Genomic DNA, 12,828 nt, shown 5'->3' on the forward strand with positions numbered 1-12,828 from the left:
TCCGTTTATTTTTGGAGGATTTGGGAGTTACTGTATTCAGTCTCGCTACGACAACCCTGTGTTCATTAATCCCTTTATCCGTTTTGATGCTCTTTGTTAGCTCAGGATTATTTGTAGCTAAGAGGTGAAGTATGTTTTCCAAACCGTTTAATATTCGCATGGGTTCATGAACTAAACTGCTCGAAATAATTTTCGGAGAATGCGTGTAGCGCAATTTTGGTAGATGTTTAATGCGTACCTCCGGATTTAAACATGTATTTTCACCAATATATCGAAATTAAATTTAAGTCACCTACAACTACAATTGTATGAGTCGGGTACGTGTTTGAAATCAGACTCAAGTTTTCTTTGAACCTTCCAGCAATTGTATCCTCTGAGTTGGGAAGTCGGTAAAAGGATCCAATTATTATTTTATTCCGGTAGCCAAGAATGACCTCTCTCCATACTAACTCAAAGGAATTACTTACTTATATTTCTTTGAACCTTCCAGCAATTGTATCCTCTGAGTTGGGAAGTCGGTAAAAGGATCCAATTATTATTTTATTCCGGTAGCCAAGAATGACCTCTCTCCATACTAACTCAAAGGAATTACTTACTTATATTTCTTCATACGATAAACTACATTTAACAGCAACAAACACACCATCGCCTACTGTATTTGGCCTATTCTTACTGAACGCCGTTGGGTCATTCACAGAAAATTTCGGCTGAACTTATGTCCGGCTTTAGCCATCTTTCGGTATCTATAACGATTTGAGCGTCAGGGCTTTCTATTAGCGCTGCAGTTTATATTTATTTCGGTGTACGGATGATCCAGAATTTTCTTCTTCTTATCCGTGTGTAATAATAATAGAGAATCACACACTCCGCTGAGTTTGAATCTGTGCTCGACCTGCCGAGTGTAACCATAAGATGTTAGAGGACAACAATACTCTGTCTCCTGTACGCTCGCACATGGCAACTGCAATTGCTCATTTCTGTATCGCTCCCTGTGTGAAACTGTAGGCAGCCAGTTGCCGAAGTAGATCGCCGCCCGTCGCTTTCGTCTTCAGTCACTCCGTGTGCGGACGGCCTTACAACAGAAGGGAGTGCCGCTCACCCTACTCTGCAATCATCGCCGAAGACGGCAGCATCGTCTTATTAAAGAGCCAGCAGCGCGAGAGCTGTATTAAAATTTGGAAATTTGTGGTAAGATCTTATGGGACCAAACTGCTGAGGTCATCAGTCCCGAAGCTTACGCACTACTTAATCTATCTTAAACTAACTTACGCTAAGCATGACACACATACCCATGTCCGAGGGAGGACTCTAACCTCCAACGGGGGGAGCCGCGCGAACCGTATAAGGTGCCATAAACCACGCGGCTACCCCGCGCGGCAGTTGTATTACACAGAGCTAAGTAACCAAGTTTATAGTCAGTCGAACATTGACAGAAGAGGCTATTATTCTGTACTATATCAAGTGATACGTTACTGTTCAGTGACATTTACAGATATACACAGACTGTCCTGTGGACATGGACTGTTTAAAATGAAGTATTTTATCCTGTTGAAATTATAATAAAGTGATAGAATACATTGTGCATGTGTTGTATCCACTCGGCCTCCTCCAGAAGCCAATATAAGAACCCACCACAGCGCAGACGAGTGTTTCTTCAGCCAGCACACCACTGCTCATGTATGAACTCACGGACGGGAGTCGTCACTGGCACTGAAGCGAAGATCTCATCACATATTGTAGCGGATAAAAGATAGTCGCAAGTGCCAATACCAACCATCCTATAGCCCCAATCCTGAATTAATACTTTTCACGGGCAGCGCTCTTTCTGATTGAGGCATTCGTGAACGTATCGCGAACTGCCTCCAACCTTACACTTACCTCTAGCTCCTTTCCGTGTAGGGCACGTGTGCAGTTCCAGGTCCCACAATGGCTGAAAATTTTAGGGTATCACAAATGAACAATGTAACATTTACTATTTCTACGACTTTCCACGATCGCTGCGCTTCCTTGTTCTGACTGTCCAGTAGTTGGAAACCATTTGGCTTCTAGTATTTTGTCAGACACCTGTCAACCTAAAGACTGTAGCAGCCGTCATATAGTGACTGTCGTATTGGGCTGTAGGTATGCGTATTTATTACAAAATGCTGAATCGCAGGCGCTACCTATAACGTCTCTGGAACAAAAAGTCACAGTATATGGCGAATAATGTGTACTTTCCATTATTTTAGATATCTGGAATGAAGCACAAAGCGTATGTGTAGTGCCACCACTGCATGGTGCATGCAAACGCCCGCCACATCGCTCCTTCGTCGGCGGCAGTCTTTGGGGTGGACAGAGTTTTTTTTCCCCTTACAACCTCTTCCCTTAGCGATCAATAAAAGCTGAACAAGAAGTGCTCCACTGAGGAATAAAAATATTTCACAAAAGACCACAGCGTATACACTACCAAATAAACATCCCTACTGGTCGGAAAGAACATTATGACCACCGACCTATTATCAATGTCAACCAGTCCCGGCGATAGCAGCGTCACCTGACGAGGAATGACTGCTAGTCAGACACACGGACGGTGCACGTATTATCAGTGAGCGTGCAGTCCATGTGTAGAATGGGGACGGCAAGCTATCTATTTGGGTTTGACCGAGGGCAGATTGTAATGGCCTAGACCCTATAGGCTCGGCGCGAGCATTTCGGAAACTGCATACTTGTCGGGTGTTCGAGAAGTGCTGTGGTAAATATCTTCAAGACGTAGCGAAACCAAGATGAAACCACGTCCAGACGTTGTGGGGTTGGGCGGCCACGCCTCATTACAGATGTTGGACGTCGTAGGCTGGGCAGACTGGTAAAACAGGACAGGCCGCCAACTTTAATGTTGGACAGATTGCAACTGTGTTTGAATACACAGTACAGCGAACACTCCTAACGATGGATCTCCGCAGCCGACGACTCATGCTTGTGCCAATCACGACATCAGCAACAACTGAGAAGGGCACGTGACCATCGGTACTGGACGTTGGCGCAGTGGCACAGCGTTGCATCCCACTACAGACCTCATCATGCCGATGGGAGGGCGCGAATCCGTCGTCTTCCAGGCGGGCAGCACCTTGACACCTGTACTCTGGGACGGAGACAAGTTGGCGGCGGCTCCTGCATGCTCCGTGGAACATCCATGTGGGCATATTTGGGTACAATGGAGCTCGTGCAAGGCGCTACGACGCCTAAGAGTATCGTACACTGATTGCAGAACACATACACCCCTTCATGACGATCATGTTTCCCGACGGCAGTGACAGTTATCAAGACGATAATGCGCCATGTCACAAGGACAAGAGTGTGTTGGCTCGAGGAACACAGTGGCGAGTTCCAATGCGTGTGCAAGCCACCCAGCTCGCCAGATCTGAACCCGATCGAATACATCTGGGGTGTATTGGAACGTGTCGTCACTCAACGGCCCCTTCTCCAGAATTTACGAGATTTAGGTGACTTGAGTGTGCAGATGTGGTGTCAACTCCCTCCAGCGACCTACCAAGACCTCATTGCTTCCACGCCACGACGTGACGCCCCTGTTATCCGTGACAAAGGAGGGCATACTGGCTATAAAGTAGGTGGTCATAATGTTCTGGCTGATCAGTGTGTATGTTTCTCAGCGCTTAGCGTCTGTTGTGTTTGGGTATTCTGGAAACTATGTGAAATCACGAAACCTACATAGGTTTGACAAATAGTAGGCGATAGGCGTTTTAAAGACTAATGGCAGCTGTAGTGGAGGAAACGACAGGAGACGAAAGATCTTCCTGCTGTCTGTAGTGGTATTTAGGTTGTCTCTCATTCCTGCAAGGAGGGTCTTCGAGGACTGGGTGCTTACCTTCATTCTGATGATGTCTGCACCAGTAGCCTTCTCCCACAGAAGAGCTTGTACGAACGCATCCAGCGCGGAACGTCCCAAGGTAATGGGGAACTCCAGCGTCAAGGTACGGACAGACTGCAAGCAAATTAAACTTGTGTAATCACTTGTTGCATCTTTCCATAATTACATTCTTTTATAAGAAGGGATCTTTCTATATTAGTGTTCTTAAATTAGGTAAAGCGGAAATAAGTTGCTGTTTTCATTACACTAATGTCTACGTCCTCGATGAAAGTATGACAAGCGGCACCGTTGTTTGTGGTTTAGCTTTAAACAAACGCTTCCTCCATCTACTACCAAACCCTCTTAATACAACAATGGAACCAGTCTGTGTTGTAGTCGTTGTTTCATAAGCAATGGCTGTTCATCTAATGTGGAGATTCACGGGTGAATCTGTTTGGAGCTATCGTTCAAGATAAGGTTGTATAATTTTTCTTTGAATCATAGAAATCACCACGGATAGATAACTGGCAAACACGCCAAACATAATGGGAAATTCTTCGATAGGACTACTCAGTATCTCAAAGGACCACACAACACGACCTCTGAGATAGTAATTTAATTGCGTGAATAGCTGTGTCCTCTCCATACAGGCATCTATTAACTACGCTACTACGACTTACTACGACACAACAGTTCACTCTTTCAGTTGCCATTGTCTCAGTGGTATCATGCTCTTGACATGTTCCTGTTCTGTCCACAGCATGGTGCCTTACACACTGTCTTTAGTTCGTACTTATTTTTTTATTTTTTATTTTTGATTCATCAGTCTTCTGACTGGTTTGATGCAGCCCGCCATGAATTCCCCTCCTGTGCCAACTTTTTCATCTCAGGGTACCTATTACAGCTTCCCCTACAGTTTTTACCCTCTACAGCCCTCTCTGGTACCACGGAAGTTATTCCTTGATGTCCTAACAGATGTACTATCATCCTGCCCCTCCTTATTGGCAGTGTTTTCCATGTATTTCTTTCGTCGTCTTCAACATTCTTCTCGGAAACATATCTTAAATCCTTAGATTCTCTTCTGTTCCGGTTTCCCCACAGTCCATGTTTCACTACCATGCAATGCTGTACTTCAAACGTACATTCTCCGAAACTTCTTCCTCAAATTAAGGTCTACGTTTGATACTAGTAGACTTCTGTTGGCCATGAATGCCCTCTTTACCAGTGCTTGTTTGCTTTTGATGCCCTCCTTGAGATCATGTAATTCTTCTTCACTTTCACTCAGGGTAGCAATCTCATCAGCGAAGCTTATCATTCACATTCTTTCACCCTGAATTTTAATCTCACTCTTAGACCTTTCTTTTATTTCCTTTATTGCTCCTTCAATGTACAGAGTGAACAGCAGAAGCCAATGAACTACACCCTGTCTTACATCATTTTTAATCCCAGCACTTCGTTCTTAGTCTTCCACTTTTATTGTTTGCTCCTGGCTCTTGTATATACTGTATACTACGCGTCTTTCCCTACATCTTACCCTTATTTTTCTCAGAATTCGAGTATAACCTCCCATTATCCGTGTCCAAAGTACATATGGTATCGATCATTTCCTGTGTCACGTCTCCAGATGTGTTCATTTATCATTTTCTCTGTGTGCTATTATTGGAAGTTGAGCAGTGTCGAACAAATCTCAAGCCATCATCGTAGGAATATCCTATTTTCAAATACGTCACTGCCGACGAAACTGCAACATCCACGAATTCTATATGCAACAATGGGACGTCAGTTTTTCGGCTGACACCAAATGTCTGAGATGCTGAGGAACTGGAAACTGTCACAAATACATCGTACAAGGTTAAAAATTGTAGTTCTGACAAAGGCGCTTAACATGCGCCAGTTTGGACTCATACTTCATTCTGACTGTTCAAATGTGTACTACAAGACTTCTCAAAACAGTACTGTTTTCGTGGAGCACGTAATTATTCGGAGTAATTGAGCGGCGAGCATTATTTGTGAGACTTTAAAAAATAATATTATTTACTACTTTGTACCGAAAGAATACTGGTGATAACTGAAGGTCCATCTGAATCAACTGACAGAATAATGCACCACTCCTGTTGCTTGAAAGACAATATTAACGGCGATTCTGGTCAGGTATTACGTGATTAGTGCGTTAATTCCCATACAACAGAAGTTTTTGATGGCTGAACTCCGCCACTTGCACCAGATGTGACACACTAGACACTCACTCAGTACTGATCAGATACTGCAGATGTGACACACCACAGACGGAGGAGGCCTGATTAGGGTAGATCCCAGATTGGTCTGACAATAGGTCCTAGTGTATTTAACAGCTCGAGTGGGATTTGGGATGTTTGGATAACCGTGCCAGAAAGGTTCAAAGCAATTATTTCGCCTGTGACTGCCCTCGTGGGCAATTATGTATGTGTCTACAAACGCGGGGACCCAACTCACAGAACCTTAATGGTGTGCTTCTGGGTGTTCTGCTGAGTTCTTGTTTCCATTTTATGCACAATATTTCTAAAACCGATCCAGCCGTCATCATCACGTGCTGTGACGTTTGCTGTGACGTGTACTCGCCGCCTTGACTTCAACCAAATTGTGAATTATTGTTCATCTCACGCCGATATTTATAGCTTGAGTTCGATTCTCGACGACCGCTACGCCCTTTAATGCTCCTTTGTTTTTCAGAAGCCTTACTGATACTCCCTCAAACGCTCATTTTCTCAGCGATTCTCAGCTCTGGTGTATGTGACAATTGACGAGATCTTAACAAATTGTGTGCCCGACCACAAACTGTGTTTAACTTGAAACCTGTTTATATTACGTTTTCCGAAATATTTATTTCCATAGATTGGCTTTTGCACCACGATACTGGTCTCATCGTATCTTCATTTATATGCCAAACAGTCCAAAGAATTTTAGACCAATCGCACTACTGGGTTACCTTTACAAATTGCCACAGAGATTGATTTTAAACCGTCTCTTACGTGCTATTTATCTCTTTCTTGTACCTCAGAAAGTTGGGTTCCACCCTAGTAAAAGCTTCACAGGACAATTACTCGGTCTTACACAGTTCACAGAAGATGTTTCTGAAGTCTGTAAGGTGACAGGAGTGGTATTTGTGGACTTGACAGCGGCGTAAGACACCATCAACCGCCAGTAACTATTAAATAAGGTCTACAAGATAACTAAGGATATCAGCCTCACCAGGTTCGTCACCATTCTTCTGCAGAACCGAAGATTATTCATTTACCTCTAAGGACTGCCTAGCCGATGGAGGCTGCAGAAAAACGGCCTTCCCCAGGGAAGTGTGTTGGCTCCATTTCTGTTTAATATGTAGACTAACGACCAACCCCTAGCCCCCGACTACAGGATATTCTTGTATGCTGATGATCTAGCACTGGCAACTCATAGCACGACTTCGATTCAATAGAAATCACCCTAGAGAGTGCTCTTGAAAATCTATCAAAACTCTACAGAATAAACCTGCTTAAATCAAACACATCATAGACACAAGTGTGCGCTTTCCACCTGATAAAGAGGGAAAACACCTGCAAGTTAAAGATAGAATGGTCAGGGGTTAAATTGGAACAGTGTGACACTCCAAAATACCTGGGAATAACACTTGACAGATCTCTAGTGTTCAAAAAACACTGCACGAATTTCAAATCAAAATTCTCCACCAGGGAAGAATCTACCGAGAGAACTGGCCAGATTACAGTGGGGCAGTCAAGCCCAAACTATCCAAACTTCTGCAATGGCATTATTCTGCTCCGCTGCGGAGTATTCCTGTTCTGTATGGTGTAAGTAACACACGCCAAAAAGGTGGATATTGCGCTAAGCTACACATGCACAATTATAACAGGCTGCTTGTAATCAACTCCAGTCGAATGGTTCTACCAGCTTGCAGGAATTGCACCACCTCCTGTTCGAAGAGATATAGCAGCAAACAGGGAAAAAACGACACTGGAGCAGGGGAAAAAAACCGCATCCCATGCATGGGTAACAATGCTACTCACAACGACAAAGATCAAGGAAAAGTTTCCTTAGAACATCAGAGAAACTAACAACTACTGATGAAGGACCCAGGCTGCAACTATGGAGTGCTGAGAACATCCCATCCTCCTGGCTGTGAAAGATTTTCAGAATGTTTACCTCCTGATCATGATGAGATTGGACAATCTGAAGTCCCTGAATAGCTTGAGGTCTGGAGTGGGCAGATCACGGGTTAACCTGGCAAGATGGGGATACACTGAAGAAAACAAAACCCATTTGACTGTGAGGAAGGACAGACTGTTGAACATATGTCGATTGCGTCCAGCCACATGCACAGAACATGAGTTTCACCAGGCAACGGAAAATGCACTGGAAGCGGCCAAATTTTGGTAAAAATTATATAAACTGTGTTGATCTGTCAACAATTGTAGAAACTGTGTTTCATGTATGTTTCTGACACGAGAATAATAATAATAATAATAATAATAATAATAATAATAATAATCATATTTTCATTTCGTAATAATCGAGGCACTGCTCGGCGACAACTGATATGCTTCTTTCTTTCCACGTAATATGTGAAACATATGCATGCGGTACATAACTTGCTTTCAGAGACATATATTGTCTTTAACGTTACACAGATGACTTTCTATGTAAACCGAAGGAAGCAAAATACATTGGGTGCTATTTTATGGCATCAATCACGTCGAGAAAACCCGAGAGATCATTTCGTAAAACCTGAGCTAATCTTTTATATGGTTATGGTTTTTATATGATACGTTTCGAGCCTACAGAACCGGTGTTGTATGTTGGTAGTGATTCCCTCTGAAAGTTCTCTGACCACATTTCTTCTTCGTGTAAGTTTTATATTCATCTCCAAATCCGCGTAGAGTAGTTTTATGTCGCTATGACATTTCCAGTCAGAAATACTATATTCTTTCGTTAAAAAGTGATGCTTAACTATGTTTTACTGTACATTTACGGGGGCGGGGTTTAATAAATAGAACACGATTCTTACCTTATTAGCACAGTATTAGTAACCTTACTTTGATAGTTACTGCATAAACAAACACGCATTCATCGGCGGAGCGAAACTGAAGAAATATTAAGAGCTCAGAGGACAACGCGAAAAAAAGGTGGTTGCACACCACATTCAAAAACCAATGAATATTTAAACACTCAGATAACTTGCTTATTACGTCATTATTTACATTCCTCAAAACCAAAAACAGAACTGAGAACAGCCCAAACAAATTCTTTGACGGGCATGGTACAGCAAGTAAATATCACTAAGTAAATTATACGTCAGATAACTGTAAAAAAATACTTAGTCGATTCTGGAGAGAATTCAGATAATACAGTCTATAATTTAATGATAAAACTTCAGTACAGACCTGGCTGATGTGGGGAATTTTGCTGAATCGCTCCACAGTTTCAGCGACTTCTCGCAACCTGCAACACAGTTTACAAACGCTGTAATTAGTAGATATCTTCAGTTTTAAATTTTAAAGCCATGTTATGTCTTCAAAAACTCTCTTAATGTTAAAAGGATTAAGCGATACAAAAGTACTTAACAGTGGAATCCGTAGCGAGTACTCTCCGACTTACTTTGAGAACTTTAAGCAGCAATACGTTGAAACTGAAAAAAATCAGTCTAACTTTTAAAACAAAAAGCGTAGCAACCTCGTGATAACCAATTGTAAACAAAGTAAAAAAGTCGTCAAACGAATCAACAATGATCGGTAGAAAAATATTTCAATCCATACATTACTACCGTTAATACAACCGTTCATTGCTATCGAAGATTTATCTAAATCGAAGTCGAAAACAGGAATACTCGCACAAAACCGATCCACCGAATTACGAGAATAAAGCCATAACCATATTTTGTACGTTCGCAATATTTCGGCTGTAAAAGCACTGGAGTGATCGGACAGACTCACGGTTTAGGGCTACATGGCTCTGAGCACTATGGGACTCAACTTCAGAGGTCATCAGTCCCGTAGAACTTAGAACTACTTAAACCCAACTAACCTAAGGACATCACACACATCCATGCCCGAGGCAGGATTCGAACCTGCGACCGTAGCGGTCTCGCGGTTCCAGACTGTAGCGCCTAGAACCGCACGGCCACTCCGGCCGGCGGTTTAGGGCTCCCGCCCGCCTTACATACCGGCACGTATATGTGTACATGGCAATTTGTGGTCGACGAAATTCCATAAAGGCAGCAGAGATATATACTCCAGCGACCCTTCTGTGAATGAAGATGTTTTACAAATTCTGGCCGACAGGGTGACCGTACCGTCGTCAATAAGAGTAGTTGTGGTCTACTGTACGAAGATTGGTTTAATGCTGCTCTCGATGCTACTCTATTCCGTGAAAGCTTCTTCTTCTTCTTCTTCTTCTTCTTCTTCTTCTTCGAATAACTACGCCGACTTGCATCCTGCTGAATCCGCAGGATCTCTTGGTCTCCCTCTACAAGTTTTACCCCCACACTTCCCTCCAATACGAAATTGGTGATACCTTGACGCCTCGGAATGTGTCTTCTAGTCAAGCTGTGCCACAAATGTCTTTTCTCCCAAATTCTATTTAGTGCTTCCTCATTAGTTGCGTGATCTAACCACCTACTCTTAAGCATCTGTAGAACAACTTTTCTAAAGCTTCTCATCTCTTATTGTCTGAATTGTTTATCGTCCATATTTCACTTCCATACACGCCTACACTCCATACAAAAAATTTCAGGAAAAACTTCGTAACGCTTGAATGTATATTCGATGGTAGCAAATTTTTCTTCAGAAACACTTTTCTTGTCATTGCTAGTCTACATTTTATATCCTATCTACTTCGGCCATCATCATTTATTTTGTTGCCCAAGTAGTAAACTCATCTATTACTTTAAATGTCTCGTTTTCTAATCTAATTTCCTCAGCATCACCTCATTTAATTCGATTACATTCCGTTATCCTTGTTTTTCTTTTGCTGATCTTCACCTTATACCCTCCTCTCCAGACACTTTCCATTCCGTTCAACTGCTCTTCCAAGATCTTTGCTGTCTCTGACAGAATTACGATGTCATCGACAAACCACAGAGTTTTTATGTCTTCTCCCTGGACTTCAATTCCTACTCCAAATTTTTCTTTCGTTTCCTTCACTGCTTGCACAATGTACAGATTGAATAACATTGATTTTATCTCACTCCCTTCTCGACCACTGCTTCCCTTTCATGTCCCCTCGACTACTATAACTGCCGTCTGGTTTCTGTACAAGTTGCAAAAAGCCTTTCGCTTCCTGTATTTTACCCCTGTTACCTTCAGAATGTTAAAGGCAGCATTCTACTCAGTATTGTGAAAAGCTTTCACTAAGTCCACAAATGCTATAAATGTAGGTTTGTCTTTCCTTAACCCATCTTCTAAGGTAAGTCCAAGGGACAGTACAGCCTCGCGTGATTCTACATTTCTCCGAAAATCAAACTGATGTTCCCCGAGGTCGGCTTCTAGCAGTTTTTCCATTCTTCTGTAAAGAACTCGTGTTAGTATTTTTCAAACTGTTAATTCCGTAATATTTACACCTGTCAGCACCTGTTATCTTTTAAATTTGAATTTTTACGTTATTCTTGAAGTCTGAGCGTATTTCCTCTGTCTCATATATCTTCCATGGAAGAGTTTTGTCATGGCTGGCCCTCCCAAGGCTGTCAGTAGTTCTGACGTGATGTCGTCTACTCCTGGGGCACTGACGAGACTTAGGTCTTTCAGTGCTTTGTCAAATTATTCTCGCAGTAACTTATCTCCCATCTCATGTTCATGTACATCCTCTTCAATTTCCATAATATTGCCTTCACGTTCATCTCCCTTGTGTAGACTCTATATACACCATCAACCCTCCAGTTTTCACTTCTTTGCTTAGGACTGGTTTTTCATCTGAGCTCTTGATATTCATACAGTCGCTTCTCTTTTCTCCAAAGGCCTCTTTAATTTTCTTGTATATGAATTACCAACTGCCAAAGCCAGATTTCGCATTTTCTGAAAGGTTAAAATCGTCTTCACCATTAATCAAATCGTACGTCAAACGTATTTCAGTAGCTTCCTTGAAAACTGAATCCCAGAGGAATGAAACAGATGTTAAAATTGGAACGTTCCGTAGTCCATAGTATGACTAGCCTGCAAGCAGTGCTCGGCTAACGCAGATTACGGAAAATTTGGAAATTTGTAGTAAGGTCTTATGGGACCAAACTGCTAAGGTCATCGGTCCCTACGCTTACACACTACTTAATCTAACTTAAACTAACTTACGCTAAGGATAACACACACACACCCATGCCCGAGGGAGGACTCGAACCTCCGACGGGGGAAGCCGCGCGAACCGTGGCAAGGCGCGGCTACCCCGCGCAGTTACCGCAGATTTATCAGGCTGCAGCAGCCGAGAATAGCGTCAATGTTTGGCGCAACATGCAGTAAGTCCGATGTACCACAAACCACACTGAACGGGAAACTTATACACGCCTGCTTTCTGCAGAATCAAGTCATTCTTCACAGGGCCAAAGACAGTGGCTACCTTTGGTGCTGAGAGAAAAAACAATCCTGACTTTACGCACTTTAAATACGGCAGCGCCTGAAAAACTCAAACTTCATATTCAGAAAGTATTTTAGTCGATGCCCCCTTTCGAAACACATACTTTGCAGTCAATCACAGACATAAAGAATAAAAAGCGTTGAGATTTCGTAACAGGAATTTAAAGTGCGTTTGTTGCAGATTGTGCAATTCGTGCCGTTACTTGTCAGTACCGTTACAGACGTAGGTGATGAAACAGTGGTGTCGTAACAATAGATGGAAAGATAATAATATAACGTTTACTACAAATCTAAAATTACGGAGTCAAAAGACGGTTGAAGCATGTATGAGACGACTATACACCTCAAGTGGGAACAACTGACAATGGACTTTGTAGCTTTAATGGCTCACACAAT

The 12,828-nt window shown here is 42.5% G+C and overlaps 1 protein-coding gene across 1 annotated transcript in view; it reads right to left on the reverse strand.

Annotated features, from left to right (window-relative positions):
• The window catches only part of LOC124615963 (COBW domain-containing protein 1-like), a 524,805-nt gene that overhangs the window by 110,130 nt on the left and 401,847 nt on the right, over window positions 1-12,828 (reverse strand). Inside the window, exons 10-11 of the mRNA XM_047144164.1 lie at window positions 9,259-9,316; window positions 3,863-3,979 (exon numbers count right to left, since the gene is read on the reverse strand). Coding sequence (XP_047000120.1) covers window positions 3,863-3,979; window positions 9,259-9,316 — 175 coding nt within the window. The remainder of the gene's footprint in view (window positions 1-3,862; window positions 3,980-9,258; window positions 9,317-12,828) is intronic.

The sequence above is a fragment of the Schistocerca americana genome, chromosome 5 (genome assembly GCF_021461395.2).
Source record: "Schistocerca americana isolate TAMUIC-IGC-003095 chromosome 5, iqSchAmer2.1, whole genome shotgun sequence".
Taxonomy (NCBI): domain Eukaryota; kingdom Metazoa; phylum Arthropoda; class Insecta; order Orthoptera; family Acrididae; genus Schistocerca; species Schistocerca americana.